General features: G+C 39.7%; 1 protein-coding gene across 1 annotated transcript in view; it reads right to left on the reverse strand.

The window, feature by feature from the left end:
- Nucleotides 1-21,316, reverse strand: part of UGGT2 (UDP-glucose glycoprotein glucosyltransferase 2) — a 399,382-nt gene that overhangs the window by 195,277 nt on the left and 182,789 nt on the right. The window contains exons 16-17 of the mRNA XM_073664152.1: nt 18,383-18,514; nt 1,985-2,149 (exon numbers count right to left, since the gene is read on the reverse strand). Of these exons, the coding sequence (XP_073520253.1) occupies nt 1,985-2,149; nt 18,383-18,514 (297 nt within the window). The remainder of the gene's footprint in view (nt 1-1,984; nt 2,150-18,382; nt 18,515-21,316) is intronic.

The raw sequence follows: 21,316 nt of genomic DNA on the forward strand, positions 1-21,316 counted from the left end.
GTTGCGATCATCTTGGAAATAGCGCATCATAGTGTCCTGCTGTCAGTGGAGAGGTGCAGTGGAGCGCGTACATAGATCTATTCATTTGGTTCCATAGGAGTTCTGAAAATTGCCCAGTGTACATGCTTAAGCTGAACATGCTTGGCCATCTCTCTATTCCCTACAGCAGCCAATTATTAATATAAATGCAGGTCCCAACCGTGGATACACTATAAATGTACAAGATTGGACCCTTTTAACTCCGCTACACAATCAATAATTTTGCACCACAACCGTGTCTAGTGTAAAAATCCACTTTCTAGAATGCGGATAACTTCGTAGACATTAAATCTGCTAGGAAATCTGTCAATTCTGAGAGACTTCAGATCTGACGTCTGCAGAATAGGAATGCAGCTGTTAAGGAGAATGGCTATAAATGCAATACAGACCAATAGCAGAGAGGCAAAGTACTTGTAAGGTTATTTTTTGCATGAAAAGCATGGTCTTGCTGCCCTTATAACTAAACAAGTTAAAACTACATTTGGTGCAAGTTTGACAGAAGGGAGCCCTTTAGTGGCCAACATTTTGGAGTGATTTTTTGTGGGCAATGTCCTATTTAGTCAAGTCAATAATCATCAAATGACCATTTGTAATAACAGTTGCTCCCAACTATTGGCTAGTCTAAACAGATGGAAAAACACCGGGCACATGAGCAAAAGGCTTATTTGTTGGGTGCAATGATTTGTAAGGTAGCTTCAAAATCGTTATCAGCAGCACATTGCCCTATGTAAAAAGATGATGTGTTGCCGATACCATGATGTTCTATGCACACAGAACAATTGTATTAATAGTTGTTCTATGTGCACAGTATGTTCTACAGCCTGTAGGAAAAGACCAGTAAAGATCGCCATTCGCCTTGTATATAGCCAATGGCTTGTTGTTTAGAGCACCACTCCAGTGTTTTTTTAAATTTTTTTATTGAAGAACTGGAGTGGTGCTACTAATCTAAATTCCCTGCCACCAGGCTTTTATATACCAGCTGACATTTTCAACTTTTATCAAAGCAGCTCCGGTTGGTCTCCAGCACTTTGTGACCCGCAGGATCGCTCCATTGCTTACTGGAGCGAGGGGGTCACTTTTCAATGCACATCTATGAGAATGAGACCAGAATGAGACTCTCAGACTTATATTGAGAGCTTGTGACAGTTACTTCTGACTTCCAGTCAGTCAGAAGCTGCTTTCATAAGATGGCAGAGCGGGACTGGAGCAGTGCCGAAAAGAACTGAAGACGGCGGGTGGGGAGTATAATACTAGGTGCAATGATCTTGAGTTAATAGCACCACTCCAGCCCTGAAATAAAAAAAAATGCTTAATTGGTGCTTTAACGGCCTGAATCGGCCAGTGTGAAAGGCATACAAGGCAATACAAGGTTTACATCATGCAATTTGCAGATTGACAGATAATGTGCTAATTAGGCAAACAAAATCAATGTGTTTAAAACCCAGTGACAAAATAAGTATTTTTCTGTAGATTATATCTGGATTTAAAATGTGAAAAAAATGCTTTATGTTTGTTGCTAGAAAACATAATTTACAATTTTTTTAGGAATATAACCAAAATTTTGTTGTAGCCTTTATTATGTATCTTACTTTATGTTTGTGCAGTTACAGATGTGTATTTAAAAACAGAATGAGACTTTCAAGTCTGTTGCCTTGATCCCTCTGTAGCACAGTATGTGATTATCTAGCCCTGCTAAGGATTACTATTATCAGGTGTCATTCTTTCGCTACCACTTATTTATTTTTTTCATTATCAATATGCATCTGCTCCATCCTCGTACATCAGCTCACTGACAAAGGCAGCACAAGGTAAATGTAATTTACAGCAATCATGTGCATGCAGTATGGCTGCAGGAGATGACAGTCGGTACATCATGTAAGCACAACTTTAACTAAATATTACAATGATTTATCTGTCTCATATGCTTTGTGAATGATAAGCTCACCATGAACACTGCCCTCTGGAAGAACCCTGTGGCATCCATGATCTTCTGTAGAATAACTGTCTCCATCTCTTCCACATCCATCTCCTCGCTGTTAAAGGGCATACCGTTAAACAGAACTTGAGGCAATGGACCCAGGCCACTCTTCTTATAAAAGGTTGCTCCTGCCTGTTTAAATCAGAAGTATAACAGTCTCACACAAAATGATTCTGACTGCAACATGGAAGATGTTAATACCATGCGACATGACCATTAAGTGTATGGGCACTTCAAGGGATGCAGCATGCATCTCTAAATTATAGACCAAGCTATCTGTCTAGTCTATCAGAGGAATAGAAGGAGCCCATCTACTAACCATATACAAAGAACAACACGGGATTACAATATTATATATATATATATACATATATATATATATATATATATATATATATATATATATATACACACACACACACACACACACACACATTATATATATATATATATATATATACACACACACACAATTCTAATTGGTGTTCTTATTAGCAGTAGAATTCAGCATAACCATGATTAGAAAAATATCAGAGAAGGGGTTACTAAATTGTTTGGCATGAAGGGAATCCCAAATGAAAATATTTTTAAATCAGTGAAACCCTTCCCCTTTGTTTGTCTTTTTCAATAAATGGATCCATTCTGCTTCAGTTTTAATCCATTAAAAAATAAGTTTGTCAAAAACAGAAACCTTGATGTATTTTTAACATGCTTTAAAAGATTGTGTGTGTGGTTGCATAAAACAGGGAATATATTTTTTAAAGGCACAATGTTCTTTTACGTGGTGGATGCAAGGGACAGAAGCGCAGCAGAAATACTAAAGTATCAAAAAGAGCAAAACGTGTGAATGTTAAATCTCATCTCATCATTATCTGAACTACAAGTGGCAGATGTTTTTTGTAATGTCATAATATAGATATCTGGGTGTGGTCCCTTTATACAGTCTACTGATGTCATAATCTAGAACATGTGGTGGCCCATAAACAAATAACTTTAGTGATGTCGTAAGAGTCTGGGTGTGGTCGATTTATATACAGTGACATGTAAAAGTTTGGGCATCCCTGGTCAAAATTACAGTTATTGTGAACAGTTAAGCAAGTTGAAGATGAAATGATTTTTAAAAGGTCTAAAGTTAAAGATAACACATTTCCTTTGCATTTTAGGCAAAAATATATATATTTTCATCTTTTACATTTTAAAAATTACAAAAAGGAAAATGGGCCGATGCAAAGGTTTAGGCACCCTGCATGGTTAGTACCTAGTCGTACCCCCTTTTGGAAGTATCACAGCTTGTAAACGCTTTTTGTAGTCAGCTAAGAGTCTTTCAGTCCTTGCTTGAGGAATTTTCATCCATTCTTCCTTGGAAAATTCTTCCTGTTCTGTGAGATTCCGGAGTCGTCTATTTTAAACTCATCAGTCCACAGGACTTGTTTCCAAAACGCACCAGGCTTGTTTAGATGTTCTTTTGCATACTTCTGACGCTGAATTTTATGGTGAGGACGTAGGAGAGGTTTTCTTCTGATGACTCTTCTATGAAGGCCATATTTGTGCAGGTGTCTCTGAACAGTAGAACAATGTACCACAACTCCAGAGTCTGCTAAATCTTTCTGAAGGTATTTTGCAGTCAAGCGAGGTGGTGGTGATGGTGGTGGTGGTGGGGGGGGGGATGTTCTGATTTGCCTCTCTAGCAATCTCATGAGCAGCGCTCACTGGAATTTTGCTTGGTCTTCCAGATGTTATCTTAATCTCCACTGTTCTTGTTAACTGCCATTTCTTAATTGCATTTCAAACTGAGGAAAGGACATTTTGAAAACGCTTTGCTACCTTCTTATAGCCTTCTCCTGCTTTGTGGCCCGCCACCATTTTCATTTTCAGAGTGCTAGGCAGCTGCTTAGAAGAAACCATGGCTGATGTTTTTTGGCACAAGGTTAGAGGAGACTGGGTTTTTATAAAGCTGGGAAATTGATGATGATCGATGATCGTGAACAACCCTAACAGTCTAATTAAGGTATTAAATATTGGTTAAAGTGATTTGAGCACAGAAATCTCCAAGGGTGCCCAAACTTTTGAATCGGCCCATTTTCCTTTTTGGAATTTTTAGAATGTAAAAGATGAAAAAATATTTTTTTGCCTAAAAGGAAAAAGGAAACGTGTCATCTTTAATTTTAGGCCTTTTAGAGATCATTTCATCTTACACTTGCTTACAGGGAATTTGTCACCCTGGCACTTATCTTGTCACGGGGTTACCTTGACAGAGAAGTTCCAGAGAACTGCAGCGTTCTGGGCATAGTTCACACACACTGGGTCGAAGCTCCTCTCCAGTGAATTAACTTACTGCTTTTTTGCCAGCAGTGCAGGAGTTAATCTGGGTTGCTGGGTTTTCCTGAGATTCTGGTCTCACAGCTGATTTGCGTTAACTACTCTTCCCTTCTATATAGACTCAGCTCTGACTTCCTGGAGTGTCAGTGTTCAGTTATTCTGCCTGACTTGGAGAGTGAAGGAGGAGCGTTGTGTACGGAGCTTGGAGATTTACGTAGCTATCGTGGTTGCTGTTTTGCTGTGTGTTTACCTGCTTTCTCTCCTTTTTGGTTTCCCCTCCTTAACTCCCTTGTGTTTCCTCTGTGGCTGAGTGAGCATTTCGTGTGACTGCTATTTCTGTTTACCATGTCTGTATTTTCCTGCCTTGTCACAGTATCATTATTTTGTATGGTCTTCCTCCCTGGGGGGGAGGGGTCACTGTCAGGGCCTGCGCAGGAGTTAAGGAGAGGCTGGCGGTTCAGGACTCCTCATCATCAGCGGTACCCTTGAGATAAGGGAAAGTCAGGGCCCCCCTAGTGTGGCAGGGACTGGTGCAAGTCCCAAACACTCAGCCATTTCTCAGGTTTCGCCGTTTATGGTGTGACAGTATCACAGACCTGTAAAAAATTTTCTGGCCCAAGATGCACTCCATTGCTGATTTGGCTGGACAATTGCAGCAACTCAGTTTAGAGGTGGCAGACCTCTGCTCGCTGGTCAGACAGCGCCCCCCCATGGCCACTGTGTGGCTTGTTACACCTCCACAAACTCTGGTGGAGCCTAAGATTGCCTTACCGGACAGGTTCTCTGGTGAGCGCGACAAATTTGTAATCTTCAGGGGGGCCTGTATGTTGTATTTTAGGTTGTGTCCCCACACTTCAGGTTTGGAGGAGCAGAGGGTTGGAATAGTAATCTTGCTCCTACAGGGTGATCCTCAGGCCTGGGTATTCTCTCTTCCCGCAGGCGCCTTACCGCTACGGACTGTGGAGGTGTTTTTTTGTGCTTTGGGCATGTGTATGATGATCCTGAAAGCGTCTCTCTGGCTGAATCCACAATACGTCACCTCCGGCAGGGAGACCGGCAAGTAGAGCAGTATTGCTCTAAGTTTCGGAGGTCGGCCATCGATACAAGGTGGAATGGCCCCGCACTTAGGCAATTTTATCAGGGACTGTCTGTGAAGATTAAAGATGCCTTTGCACTACAGGAGGCCTGCGCCAGAGACATAATGAGAAGGTGTTTAAGGGAAATTCAGATTCAGGAACACCGGAATCAGAGTCCCCAGGGGAACCCGTGCAACTAGGTGGCGCTACGTCCATTTGGGCCCACAGCAGTATGGCGTAAGGGGTTACATGTTTTTTTCTGTGGCAGGAAGGGTCATTATGCGAATGTGTGTCCTTCTAGGAAACAGCCGCCGGAAAACTAACGAGCCCGGGGTGTGAGAAGGTTGGCAACTCGGGTGTACTAGTTTCCTCCGTAGGGAGACCGCAATTTTTTTACCGGCCAAGATTCATCTCGGCGAAAGCAAGGTAGTCATTGTGGCTTTTCTGGACTCAGGGACGGGGTTTATTTTAATAGATGCAGGTTTCATCCAAGCCCAGGGGCTTAAATCTCAGGAGTTGTCTAGGCCGATACCGATTATTGCAATAGACTCTGCGCCTTTGAGCCAGGGGACGTTCATTCAGATCGTCCGTGGGGTGAATTTACAGATTGGGGCTATGCATTCCGAATCTGTTGATTGCTATGTGTTGGGGGGGACTGCCATCTCCTTTGGTTCTCGGACTACCCTGGCTCAGGTTACATAACCCAATGCTTGACTGGCGAACTCGAGAGGTGACTAAGTGGAGTGAGTATTGCCAGGAACATTGCTTGGGCACCCGGCTAGCTGGGGTGGGTGTCCATATTTTGCCGAAGTTCATTTCGGATTTTTGGGACGTATTCTCTGAGGAGGGAAGTCAGGAGCTACCTCCACATTGCCCATAAGATTGCGCCATAAGTCTCGTTCCTGGTGCTAAGCTGCCTAAGTGTAAACTATATAACATCTCTGGGCCAGAGAGACAGGCCATGAAGGAGTATATCACGGATAGTCTGGCATAAGGGGCATATGAGGCCCTCGTCATCACCCATTGCTGCTGGGTTCTTCTTTGTAAAGAAAAAAGACGGGGGTTTACGCCCGTGCCTGGATTTCCTTGAGTTGAATCAGATCACGGTCCGGGATCCATATCCTCTTCCACTCATCCTGGACCTCTTCAATCAGATTGTGGGAGCTAAATGGTTCTCCATATTGGACCTCAAGGGGGCGTATCATCTTATTCGCATGAAGGAGGGGGATGAATGGAAGACCGCTTTTAATACTCTGGAGGGTCACTACGAGAACCTTGTTATGACTTTTGGATTATGTAATGCCCCTGCTGTATTTCAACATTTTGTCAATGACATTCTTAGTCACCTGATAGGTAGGTTTGTGGTGGTATACCTCAATGACATCTTAATTTATTCTACGGACTTGAGTCCCATCAAGTTCAAGTTAAGCAGGTCCTCCAGATACTCAGGGACAATAAATTATTTGCCAAACTTGAAAAGTGCATGTTTGCGGTTTAGGAGATTTCTTTCTTGGGTTATTTCTTATCCTGCACAGGTTTTCGTACGGATCCGCCTAAAGTCAAGGCGGTTCTGGAGTGGGATCGTCCAGAGGACCTTAAGGCCTTACAGAAATTTTTAGGTTTTGCTAACTACTATCGTAAATTTATTAAAGACTTTTCTGTAGCAGCCAAACCTTTGACAGACATGACCAAGAGGGGTACGGACTTCTCTGTACGGACCAGTGCGACCTGCAAGGCTTTTGAAACTTTGAAAAAATGCTTTGCCTCCGCTTCCATACTAATTCAGCCTGACATCACACAGCCATTTGTGGTAGAGGTGGATACCTCTGAGGTGGGGATCGGGGCTGTATTGTCACAGGGGACTTCTCCAAGTAAGTGGTGTCCATGTGCGTTCTTCTCAAAGAAATTGTCTCCTACCGAAAGGAATTATGATATTGGTAACAGAGAGCTGTTAGCCATTAAATGGGAATTTGAAGAGTGGCGCCACTTTTTGGAGGGGACACTTCACCCTGTCATGGTGATCACGGATCACAAGAACTTGTTGTAGATAGAATCTGAGAAGCGTCTTACACCTAGGCAGGCAAGGTGGTCTCTGTTCTTCGCCAGGTTCAATTTCTTCATAACGTATAGGCCAGGAAGCAAGAATGTCAAGGCTGATGCGTTATCCCGTTGTTTTTCCAGGGGGTGGAGATAATTGTGAACCAAGTCATTCAGAAAGGAGTAGTTGTTGCAATGGTAACTTCTGACCTCGAGAAAGAGGTGGTGGAGGCTCAGGGGGAAGCCCCAACAGCCTGTCCTTTGGATAAACTTTTTGTTCCTGCGAATCTTCGGCTCAGGGTCATCAATGAACATCACGACTCGGTTTTGGCCAGACACCCTGGAAGTAAAGTTACCACGGACCTTCTCACTTGGCGTTTTTGGTGGTCTGGGGTACATCAGGATGTACGGGAATATGTCACTGCCTGTAGTGTGTATGCACATTCCAAGACCCCTTGTACACGCCCGTCGGGCTCTCTCCAACCTCTGGAGATTCTTAATAGACCTTGGACCCATTTGTCAATAGATTTTATCACTGATTTACCTGTTTCTGAGGGAAATACAGTTATTCTAGTTGTAGTAGACAGGTTTATGAAGATGTCGCATTTCATAGGGCTCTCCGCGTTACCGAATGCCAAGACTCTAGCACAGATCTTTATCAAGGAGATTGTAAGACTGCATGGAATTCCTTCTGATATAGTTTTGGACCGGGGAGTGCAGTTTACTTCCAAGTTCTGGAGGGCTTTCTGCAGCTGGCTGGGGATTCATTTGTCATTTTCTTCGACTTTTCATCCTCAATTCAATGGCCAGACGGAACGTGTAAATCAAAATCTTGAGACTTATCTCACGTCTTTCATCTCTGAGAATCAGACGGACTGGGTTCAGTACTTACCGTTGACAGAAATTGCAGTAAACAACCGTACTCATGAGTCTACTGGTAAGTCCCCGTTTTTCGAGGCATATGGTTTTCATCCGCAATTTAGCACTTTTAATAGGAGGGGTTTTTCTGGTGTTCCCGAAGAGGAACGGTTTTCTCCCTCCATCTCTTCCATATGGCAAGGGGTTCTCAATAAGTTGAAGAAGATGGTTTCCAGATATAAGAATGCCGCTGATCAGCTTAGTAAACCACATACACTGTCAAGTGGACGCCATTACACTGAGTAGCATTTCTTGATTGCCGAGGGATGCTACTGCGCATGCGTGGCGCCATATTTGCTGCACCCAAATTATTTTTCCAAAAGTGAAATGGCGCCCGCGCATGCGCAGTAGCATCTCTCGGCAACCGAAAGATTCTACTGCGCATGTGTGGGCGTCGGTGGCCATTTTGGGGGATGTAAATTTCACATTGGCAGAGAAATTACAAAGGCAATATTTAAAATAGTAGGCAGGTCACTGAAAGCACAGTGACCTGTCAGAGGCCAGAGATGGGCATACATAATGAGAGCACTAGTTATAGCCCCTCCCTAAAGTCCCGCCCCAGAGCACAAGCATATCATTATGGCAGAACTGAAAATATAGATTATAAAAGAACCTCTGGACGGATTTCACCATCAAAGGTATCATTTTACTCAGTGTAATGGCGCCCACTTGACAGTGAATGTGGTTTACTAAGCACAATCCTGCTGACAGGTGCACTTTAAATCAGAGTGCAATACACATCCATGTATTGGATTGATATTTTTGTAACCACATTTACATGCAGTGGGGGGAAAAAAAATAAAGGCAGATTTTTGAAAGGTCTGCCAGAAAAAAAAACCCTGGACATAGCATTGTTATTAATTTATGTGGATTCTACATGGATATAGTACACTGCACCTTTAATTGCAATGTATGAACATACTCCTATAATATTGGAAAGAAACACAGGTCATTGGGGCATATGTATGGATGTTGTGGGTAAACAACACATTTTTCGGTGTATCGGCACTACTTATGGCTTATACAACTCACACGAATGAATAGTACTAGGTGTCGCCTATTTAGTAAATCATGCATACATCCTACATCTATACACGTGGTCAAATTGTTGGTACCCCTCATTTAATTTTTTCAACCCTGCTCCACAGAATTAAAAAAAAAAATTAAACTCATGAAATAGGCCTGGACAGAAATGATGGTATCCCTGAAAATAATGTGACAAAAGGGACATGTTAAATCAAGTTGTGTCCACTAATTAGCATCACAGGTGTCAACAATCTTATAATCAGTCAGTGGGCCAGTATATAGGGCTACAGATACTCACAGTGCTGTTTGGTGACTTGGTGTGTACCACACTCAACATGGACCAGAGGAAGCAAAGGAAAGAGTTGTCTCAGGAGATTACAACCCCTGGCAAAAATTATGGAATCACCGGGCTCGGAGGATGTTCATTCAGTTGTTTAAGGTTGTTGAAAAAAAGGAAATCACAGACATGGCACAAAACTAAAGTCATTTCAAATGGCAACTTTAGGGCTTTAAGAAACACTAAAAGAAATCAAGATTAAAAATGTGGTTCTCAGTAAGGGTAATTTTTTTCAGACCAAGCAGAGGGAAAAAATTATGGAATCACTCAATTCTGAAGAAAAAATTATGGAATCATGAAAAACAAACACACAAAAGAACACTCCAATACATCACTAGTATTTTGCTGCACCACCTCTGGCTTTAATAACAGCTTGCAGTCTCTGAGGCACGGACTTATTGAGTGACAAACAGTACTCTTCATCAATCTGGCTCCAACTTTCTCTGATTGCTGTTGCCAGATCAGCTTTGCAGGTTGGAGCCTTGTCATGGACCATTTTCTTCAACTTCCGCCAAAGATTTTCAATTGAATTGAGATCCGGATTATTTGCAGGCCATGACATTGACCTTATGTGTTTTCTTTCAATGAATGTTTTCGCCGTTTTTGCTCTATGGCAGGATGCATTATCATCATCTTGAAAAATTATGTCATCATCCCCAAACATCCTTTCAATTGATGGGATAAGAAAACTGTCCAAAATATCAATGTAAACTTGGGCATTTATTGAAGATGTAATGACAGCCATCTTCCCAGTGCCTTTATCTGACATGTAACCCTATATCATCAATGACTGTGGAAATTTGCATGTTCTTTTCATGCAGTCATCTTTATAAATCTCATTGGAACAGCACCAAACAAAAGTTCCAACATCATCACCTCACCCAATGCAGATTCGCGATTCATCACTGAATATGACTTTCATCCAGTCATCCACAGTCCACGATTGCTTTTCCTTAGCCCATTGTAACCTTGCTTTCTTCTGTTTAGGGGTTAATGATGGCTTATGTTTAGCTTTTCCTTTTCTGGATGTAAATCCCATTTTCTTTAGGCGGTTTCTAACAGTTCGGTCACAGACATTAACTCCAGTTTCCTCCCATTCGTTCATTTGTTTTGTTGAGCATTTTCTGTTTTGGAGACATATTGCATTAAGTTTCCGGTCTTGACGCTTTGATGTCTTCCTTGGTCTACCAGTATGTTTGCCTTTAACAACCTTCCCATGTTGCTTGTATTTGGTCCAGATTTTAGACACAGCTGACTGAACAACCAACATCTTTTGCAACATTGCGTGATGATTTACCTTCTTTTAAGAGTTTGATAATCATCTCCTTTGTTTCAATTGACAGCTCTCATGTTGGAGCCATGATTCATGTCAGTCCACTTGGTGCAACAGCTCTCCAAGGTGTGATCACTCCTTTTTAGATGAAGACTAACGAGCAGATCTAATTTGATGCAGGTGTTCGTTTTGGAAATGAAAATTTACAGGGTGATTCCATAATTTTTTCCTCAGAATTGAGTGATTCCGTAATTTTTTCCCTCTGCTTGGTCTGAAAAAAATTACCCTTACTAAATACCACATTTTTAATCTTGATTTCTTTTAGTGTTTCTTAAAGCCCTAAAGTTGCCATTTGAAATTACTTTAGTTTTGTGCCATGTCTGTGATCTGCTATTTGTCAACAACATTAAACAACTGAATGAACATCCTCCGAGCCCGGCGATTCCATAATTTTTGCCAGTGGTTGTAGAAAGAAAATTATAGACAAGCATGTGGTAAAGGTTATAAGACCATCTCCAAGCAGCTTGATGTTCCTGTGAATACAGTTGCACATATTATTCAGAAATTTAAGATCCATGGGACTGTAGCCAACCTCCCTGGACGTGGCCGCAGGAGGAAAATTGATGACAAATCAAAGAGACTGATAATAAGAATGGTAACAAAAGAGCTCAGGAAAACTTCTAACTTCTATCTGGCACAGGGTGTCTTGAATCTCTGCAGGGTACAATGAAATCTCAAGACTATCAAGGAATTCTAGAGAGAAATGTGCTGCCCAGTGTCAGAAAACTTGGTCTCAGTCGCAGGTCATGGGTCTTGCAACAGGATAATGACCCAAAACACACAGCTAAAAACATCCAAGAATGGCTAAGAGGAAAACATTGGACTATTCTGAAGTGGCCTTTTATGAGCCCTGACCTAAATCCTATTGAGCATCTTTGGAAAGAGCTAAAACAAGCTGTCTGGAAAAGGCAACCTTCAAACACGAGACAACTGGAGCAGTTTGCTCATGAGGAGTGGGCCAAAATACCTGTCGAGAGGTGCAGAAGTCTCATTGACAGTTACAGGAATCGTTTGATTGCAGTGATTGCCTCAAAAGGTTGTTCAACAAAAATATTAAGTTAAGGTTACCATCATTTCTGTCCAGGCCTATTTCATGAGTTTTGATGTTTTTTAAATCCTGTGGAAGCAGGGTTGAAAAGCAATATCTGACTTTCATTTGTTCATTTTCAAAGATTTTTAATTTATTACTTTTGTCAGATTCAAGTTATTTCTGTGACCATTGTGGGTTTTTCTTTCATTAAAAGAGGGGTACCAACTATTTTGACCACGTGTGTATCTATAAGGCAATGTCCCATTTTTGCACGCAAAAGACATTTTTTTTTTCATTGACTACACAAGGGCGTATTCAATCTTGGTTCCTAGTGCAGTATGGACTATAAAATACAGCTCTGGCCAGTTCTATTCTGGCTTTTCTGTTCTTGACATGGAAGGATGTTGTGAACGGGTTATTCTTTACCAAGAGAAGAATCCTGCCATCACCTACTCTAGTTGGTTTCACGGACCTTTAGTTTTGCGGAGCTTGCCAATGCACTTCTTTTAAGGAATGTAACAAATTGTTGCTTTGGCTATCCTGAGATTATCACAGTTTTCATTTAGACAATTCGAGCCCTCCAGTGCCATTTAGTGTAGTTCCCTAAACATGGTATGTAGGATGTTAAGTGTGAAGGTAAAGTTTGCTACATCTGTATAATGAGCCAACATTGTCCTGTGTTTTAGACACTTTACGTGCATTGTCTGACAAGTGCGTGTGGCCTTGATTAATAGGGGCGTGGACAGCCTGAAAACTCTTAGACCATGCAAACTTAAAATACGCTAATTTAACAGACTTTCATGTTGATAAATTTGACATATTTTAAAAGCAGTCTACTTTACACCACCTAATAGTTTGTCTTACTTTGTGCCCCTCTTCAGCAAGGATAGACCCCCTTATCAGGAAAAACACAAAGTGTCTAAAACTCATTATAAATATGATGCAAGTCATGAAAGAATTCTCTGGTGCTTTTAGCTTGATCAATCCCCCTCATCATATATAAATCAGTCCCAATATTCATTATTCTGTAGATATTTTTCTAAGTTTTCATATGTCCAGGAGCTTACTATGAAAACATCACTGGAAAAGGCCTTCACCTCTGCTTACTCAAATCATGAAATATATATATTCAGGTAAAAAACACATTATAAAAGGAAATATGTTTCACTACAGCTTTTAATTAGTAAAATAATAATAGTATTATTATTATTAATAATAATAATAATAAATGTTCTGCCATTATGTTCTGTAAAAACCAACATAAAAAGGTATATGACTCGAGAGACTCATCATCATTTATAAGACAGGAATAATAGCACCCAGTTGCACATGGAACACTATTTGAGCAAACTCTGAATAAATGCTTATTTCATTGAGCCCTTGGGCTACAAAAGCAGACCTTTATCTTACAAATTATCACTATTTGTCTCTTACCCACCAAAAGCAACAAAATATGAAATTTAGTTATGAGTATCTCAACCCAAAAGACAATACTGCATAGATCATCGATAAAATACACAAAATAAGTAGAAAAGCAGTTACAAACCATAAACTTATTATTAATGTGCACATTTTGCAGCCATTTCTCTGATGAACTGCCTTGCATCCTGATGAGGCAATTAACAGCTGGGAAACAATAATGAAACTTCATCAAACACATCTAAAACGTGGTTTAATATGCCTAACTAATGTTTCCCTAACCAACAGTTTGCTTGTAGTACAAAATCATAAATTAGACACAACCTCCCACTCCAGACCCCTCTCCAAATGCCAAAGGCAGAGGAATGAAAGACTAATCTCTAGAATGTGCAATTTATCTTATTTATTATTAGAATTTCTTAACAATGATGTCTATGACTTCACTGTCAGCTATCAGATTTACTTGCAGAGAATAGCAGTAAGATGCAGTTTGCTTGGCAAGAAGGACTTTCGAGATGGAGCAGTCTACACGACTTTAAGGCCATATACAGTACCTTGGACCACTGAATTTTAATGGTTCAGGAATCTTAAAGAATATTCATTAAATATTCAAATACTTTCAAACCAAGTTAACAAGCAATAATTTTGCAATATGATATTCAATTTTCACCTAGGAATGGCCCAATGTGGCACAAACTGATGGATGAATGGGTCTGATATGAATTACCAGGTGAAAATTAGACAGAGAGCAAGATGCCATCTTCTGACTGCAGGACAAGGGGCTGTATCTTGTTTTTAGGGCTTTGAGGATTTTAACTAAATATACATTTACACTGAAAGATTATAGTTAACGAGAGGTTCTAGGAATGCTCGTTTTGCGATAATCTTTCAGTGCAAAAAGTCTGACAATCAGCCAATAAATAAGCAAAATGCTCGCTAACTGTGAGAAATAATTCTTTTGTCCTGCACCAAAGATCATCGTTCTCGGCAGCCTGAGTCCTGGTTACATAGTAGCAACCTACCCCACCAAAGAAAAAGACTGATATCTTTACTATTAATCTCTATTAATTTTTATTAGAAAAAAATTAATAACAATTGAAATATAATCACAATAGAGACAGCATCTGGTTAAAAAAGATGAACAAAAGATGTCCCAGTAAAGTGTAAAAAAAGATGATAAAGCATTAGTTTATAGTTTTCACAAAGCTGGGAAATTTGCATTATCTTGCCTTTCCTAACGATGATCGTGAACAAGCCATAACACTAACAGGCTAATTAGGGTCTGAAACCTTGGTCAAAGTTATCTGAGCACACATATCTCCAAGGGTGCCCAAAAGTTTGCATCTGCCTATTTTACTTTTTGTAATTTTTAGAATGTAAAAAATAGATTTATTTTTTTGCCAAAAAAAAGGAAATTTGTCATCTTTAACTTTAGGCCTTTTAGAGATCATTTCATCTTCAACTTGCTTAACTGTTCACAATAACCGTAATTTTGACCAGGGGTGCCCAAACTTTTACATGCCACTGTAACTATGTTTCACCGAATGATTTCTCACATCCACAAGCACCTCCAAATTTAATCAAAAATAATATATCAAACCAACCTAAATAGTAACACCTAGTCGACCCAATGTCAGATAGAATAAATTATCCCCTAATAATCATCATGATAGTCTCCATAAAGTGCTTACCCATAGTGGTTTGTATTGCACAGAACCCGACAGAATCCCTGACGCGCGTTTCGTGGTAACTTTTTCAAAATGGAATGCTACCCATGCCCATAAGCTGGTGTTATATATCGTACTTAATTAGGTTGCACAGCCACGTGCGCATGAGTGCTGTGGCGTCCCCCGGAAGTTCATCTTTCAGTTCCGACATTCACCGAGGGCGAACATCACAGAAAAATCTCCGAATGACGTCAGACACATGCGCACTCTGTTAGTTTAAGCCATCAAGGAAAGTTCCCGGAGGGGGATCTCTGTGCGCATGTGCAGGGTGGCAGCCATATTGCTGGAGTCGATTCAAAAATTACTACGCTATGCTAACCACCATGTTTTAAGAGACTTATTCTAATTCCTCAATCCGTAATGTCAGTATGTATCAATTAGATATTTCAATGCGGAATTCGAATGCTATACAATTGATTAATAGGGATAAGCAAACAAATGATAATGCAACATTTATACCATGATCTTCTAAATAATCCCATACAGGATAATGAATTCATTCAATGACAAGTCAGTGAGTGACAGTCTGCTATGTGATGTATACCATCATGTATAATTAGTGCTATTAATGTAGCATAATATTTAGATCAATCTCAGAAGGAGGGATAAATAGCAAGTATTCAATGACTCTATAAGTAGTGCACGTGACAGTGAAAGAAAAGGGACCAAAATACATGTTCATGTTATAGAACAAATAAAAAAGGGTGGAAATTGAATATCAAATACTAAATAAGTTTATCAATAATTCTAAACCCATCCACATCCTGTGCAATACAAACCACTATGGGTAAGCACTTTATGGAACTTATCATGATGATTATTAGGGGGTAATTTATTCTATCTGACATTGGGACGACAAGGTATACTATTCAGGTTGGTTGGATATACTATTTTTTTTATTAAATTCAGAGGTGATTGTGGATGTAAAAAATCATTCGTTGAAACACAGTTCATTGGTTTTTCAATATTATATTGGAGTAACCACATTACATTTGACTTTTTTTTGACAGGGTGAAGGTGTTTATATACATATATACTTACCGTATGGACTATATACAATTATGACTTAAATGGTAGATCACTTTCATGAATGAATACTTACCCTGCATATTTAAAACTAAATGCTTTCTCATGTTTTTTGCACATTATTCGGACATCTTTTGGTCGTCTTTTTAACCATGTGCTATCTCGATTGTGATTATATTTCAGTTGCTATTTATTTTTTCTAAGAAAAATTAATAGAAATTAATAGTAAAGACCTCTGTTTTTTTCTTTGGTGGGATATCTTTTTTGAGTTTACTAATGACAATAATGGTGGACGATGTTTGAGGAAACAATAAGCTCCCAGCTTATTTAATATATTATTCCTACGCGCACTGAACAATCTATTACAGATCGCTCAGCATCTCAAGCATGGTTTGGCTGTTGAAACAGAATATTAAATGTCCGCCAATTGTTAAACGTTTAGCGATTGGCGGTGGTTTAATGCTCCAAATCAGTGAATATAAACCCACTTTAAGTCTTCTAATGAGGAAGGGAGGGAAAGTGCGTCGATTTAGGGATATAGTTTTTGTTTAGAGCTTTCACAAGTTCCTTGAGAATTTTTTTTCTCATAACTAAAAAAAACTACAATCTGTTTTCATTTCACTACATTTTAAAAGTAAGTGACTGCAAAGAGGACTGCTGCCATAAAATACTGGAGCTGTACCAGCTTGAAAGTTTGGTCTCCTAATTCTTTAACAGCTGAAACAGATTTTATCAGGACATCAATATTGATGACCTATCCTTCGGTATAAGTCAACATGAGATTGGTAAGGGCCTAATTCCCAGCATCCCTACAATATTATTATTTAAGGGGACACATTGTTTACTAGACACAGCTACATACATTTTGTATCAGCGGTGCCAGGTATTGCAGCTCAGTCCCATAAAAATGTGTAAGTCTATAGTTCCAGAAAGCTGCAGTACAAGGCACAGACTCTACAAAATAAATGAAGCATGGCAAACAATGTAGAGATCTCAACACTTACTGGAGGAATGTTGCCCTTAAGCTGATCATGGGGGTGCCAGGCGTCAGTCCTCCCAACTGCTCTTTTATGAGTGGTCATTGGGTTCTGAGATCATTGCCATTTTGATTACTGGGAAGATGGATGTGAATGAGTAATGAATTTCATAATGTTAAAAAATATTAGCCAGGAACGTATTATGGTATAAGACCAAGAACCCAACAGGTCCTGGTATTTTGGACATTTTGAGAATCCTAATGGCCTAAGTGACTACCACTGTTGAGATTTAAAGTTCCATAAGGAAGTTTTGAGCTAAGGAGGAGGGCACCATAGTTAGCTATTTGATATTACCATAGTGATGCTAACCCATTATTAATGCCAGCATGTCAGCGTAAAAATACTCAATAACCAAAAATTAACAAGTTATATGTCCCCAAGATAGCGCCACTGAAAAACACAACTCGTCCCATAAAAATCAAGCCCTTATACACTAAATCAGCAAAAAAAAAGTTATAACTCCTAAACGGAGATAATGAAAAGAAATATTAAAAATGATTTGTCTTTAAAAATGTTTTCATATAAAATAACTTATTGAGCCCCATTGAGACTGGTCTATTTTGGACCTTTAAAGGAGTACTCCCATCTCCAAGATCCTATCCCAATATTTAGTAGGTGTAATAATAATTATATTAGCAAATACCTCCAATTAGAAATGTAGTATAGTATTTTTGATTCGCTATGCCACTTACCTCATGTGCAGGCAATACAGGACCTTAGGTAGCCACGGTTACGACCACTAGCCAATAGCTAACTAGCACTTTATCAGTGGACGTAACCATGGATACCTAAGGTCCTGCAATGCCTGCACATGAGGAAAGAGACATAGCCAATCAAAAATACTATACTACATTTCTAATAGTAGGTATTTGCTAACATTATTATTATTACACCTACTACATATTGGGATAGGATCTTGGAGATGGGAATACCCCTTTAAGTCTAAAATACCATTTTGCTATCAAACATTTTTACTTTGTGCTGCTGATTATCTACATTTAACTCTTATTTCCGAATTAATGCTCCTCTGTAAAATAGTAAACAATTAAGAGTTCCTTATTTATATAAAAGTGTACAAACCTTTAAATTGCGACTAAATTCAGAATTTAAACCCAGAACACCATCTACATCAGCCAGAGGGAATTGGTATTTCAGTACAGACTTCACAATTTCTGCAGTCAATGTTTCTCCATCATGCAATTTAGTATACATCTGTAAAAGATATCAAATACAGTGGTAAATTTAAGCTAATTAAATACAGGCTATACTTGCTGTAGTTTGTCTCCCATCTGATCAGCGGTCTAATATTTCACTATTTGGATGCTGATAGTTAATGAGACATTCTATTCCCCATTGCTACAGAGGTATTTTTTTATTTGGTTAAATGCTGTATCTATAAATCATTACCCTTTTCATGACTGGGGTTTGTAGTCCTGACAACTAGAATAACGTTTCTTTCATGTTCTAATGCAGTTGTGTAAATTAATATTTCCCCCCAAAATTAATATATTAGTTCAAAAAGGATAATCATCTAAGAACAGAACATTTTTAGCAAACGGAAAGATAAGTCTGAGATCATTTCTGAAGGTTTTTGGTAATATATATTCTGAGTGATGTGAGTTTTAATAATAGCTGTAAATAAGGAGAATCGCAAGAGATTTTTTTTTAATCAATACACACAGGGATTTCTTAGCAACTTTAAAGGGTTATTATCAGAATGCTGCATACACTTGACATCTGCTCTGTGTATTGACTACCAGAAATAGCAAGGCCCTGTTCCTAGGATTGTAGGGATCACAGTGCTCGCATCCAGCAAGTTATCCCCCATCCTTCAGGTATGGGAAAACGTTTCATTTTGGACATTACCATTTAAGCAGTAGCAGCTACTTTTCTCCCCTCTACTTATTAATAAACAAAAATACTTGAAATATTGTTTGTGAAGGGTTTTGATCCATGCTTCAAAAAATCAGTTTTACAACGAAAAGTCTAGGTTTTGTCCTAACCTTAAAGGGGTTGATTGGTCCAAATTGATAAGTATGCAGTCACTCTGTGTCTGAAGACTTATGAATCCCCCCAGTGCACGCACTGTAAACTGCGAGGATTCACTGGGACCGGATGGTATGTATGCATTATACATACTCACGACCAGAGCCCGTCCAGTGGGTGCAGCCTTGCGCCATACACATGTGTTCAACGAGGCCACGCCCACTGGACGTTCGCGCCACTAGTCGGTGACTTGGATTGACAGATCTCTGCTTAAGTGTATGGAGTGAGGCTGCGCCCACTAGACGGGCTCTGGCCAGGAATATGTACAACGCATACATACCCTTCGGTCCCGGCTCAAAAACCGCTGAATCCTCGCAGTGCACAGTGCACAGAATGGCTGTAAACTTATCAATTTGGACTGGACAACCCCTTTAAAGTACACTTGATGCTTCAGGTAATTTTCAGAATAGTCTGGCATGTGTATAAATTAAAAGTATTTTAATACTATTTCAGGCCATTATATATAACCTGCATGTTATTCACCATTTTTCCTCTCAAAGGTTTAATTTTCAGCTGTTTCTGAGCTAGTGGATGAAAAACTGGTATGTCACAAATTAAACACTACACAGAAAGAAGAGGGATTCCTGCTCTCATGTGTCTATGTAGCTCACCCTCAGAAACAATTCAGCATAAAAACATTAAGCAGCAGTACAGAGCAGTGTAACTGGGAATCCAGCACTGGGGGGTGGTGAGATAAAACAACTACAAAAAAGTAGCACAATTTTCTTTGTTTTACTTGACGATAGGGATCCCTGTATTCACAGTAGTCTTGAAAATAAAGGGGCTGCAGTGTTGATTCATGATACATCCATATGGGACATTTTACGAAAATCCGTATCAACAGCTGCTGATTTAGCTAAATAGCTAAAGAATTTGCATTGCAATTGGTGAAATCTGCTTTTAAAACCCACAGCATAAATTCACATGTAACAAATGACTAATCCAATATGCTCTGCTGACAAACTTCCCAAATAATTTGCTGCATATTTGCCTTGAGTGAGTATGCCCATAGTGCACTGGCCCCTTCATTTTTAGGATTAGAAGTGGTCCCAGATGTCCGGTTCCCCCCCTGATAAAGTGATAGCATATTTTAGCAATATATTATCACTTTATGAGACAAGACTAGCCCTTTACCGAGTAAGGATCATCCATTGTATATTTAAGGAGGACCTTTCAGCAGTTTGAGCATTTTAAACTGGCCACATCATGGAGTAGTGGCTGCAAAGCAGAGTAAAACGTAATTTTTATTTTTTAAAATTTCTCTTCTGCGTTGTGGAAATATTAGCTTGTAAAGTTTAGGTTATAATTTAGGTTATGATTCAACTGAGAGTTACTAGAGCTTTGTCTCTGGGGTTGTGTACTTCTTCCCCTGCATGAGGTTGACCATTCATAAGCAGGCAGAAAGAAGAACACACCCTTCCCCTCACTGATCTCTGCAAACACTGGGAATACAGATACAGCAGAGCGGAGTTATTTAGTATCACAAACACTTCCAGATCTCATCTCAGTGCAGCCAGTGGGGGAAGGGTTAGAGCTGACAGTACTCTGAGAAAAAGAAATCTGCGAGTGTTTGTAATGATATAATAACTCAGTAGCTGCAGAGTTATGCATCATTACAAACACTTCTTAATTCCTTCTTTACAAACACTTCACGATCTGATCTCACAGTGCTGTCTGCACTCACCCTTTCCCCCTCACTGAATGCCGTGATGTGATACATCTGGAAAGGTTTGTGATGATACCCTCCACTGCAGCTACTTTGTAGAGATATAACAGAGATGAGTTATGTGTGTTCCCCGATGTGTTGCTGCCTGCTGCTAAATCACTGTTTTATTAGCTGGTGATTATCACTAGAAGACTAATAAGCTTGCAGCCATGTAGTCCTCGAAATTCATGAGCTTTGTGTAACGCCACTTCCACCACTGATTGTCAGCTTTCTGTGTACACTGTGCATAGGCAGAAAGCAGC

Source organism: Phyllobates terribilis, unplaced genomic scaffold (assembly GCF_046119375.1).
Source record: "Phyllobates terribilis strain yellow unplaced genomic scaffold, ASM4611937v1 Scaffold_2__4_contigs__length_985480577, whole genome shotgun sequence".
NCBI lineage: Eukaryota > Metazoa > Chordata > Amphibia > Anura > Dendrobatidae > Phyllobates > Phyllobates terribilis.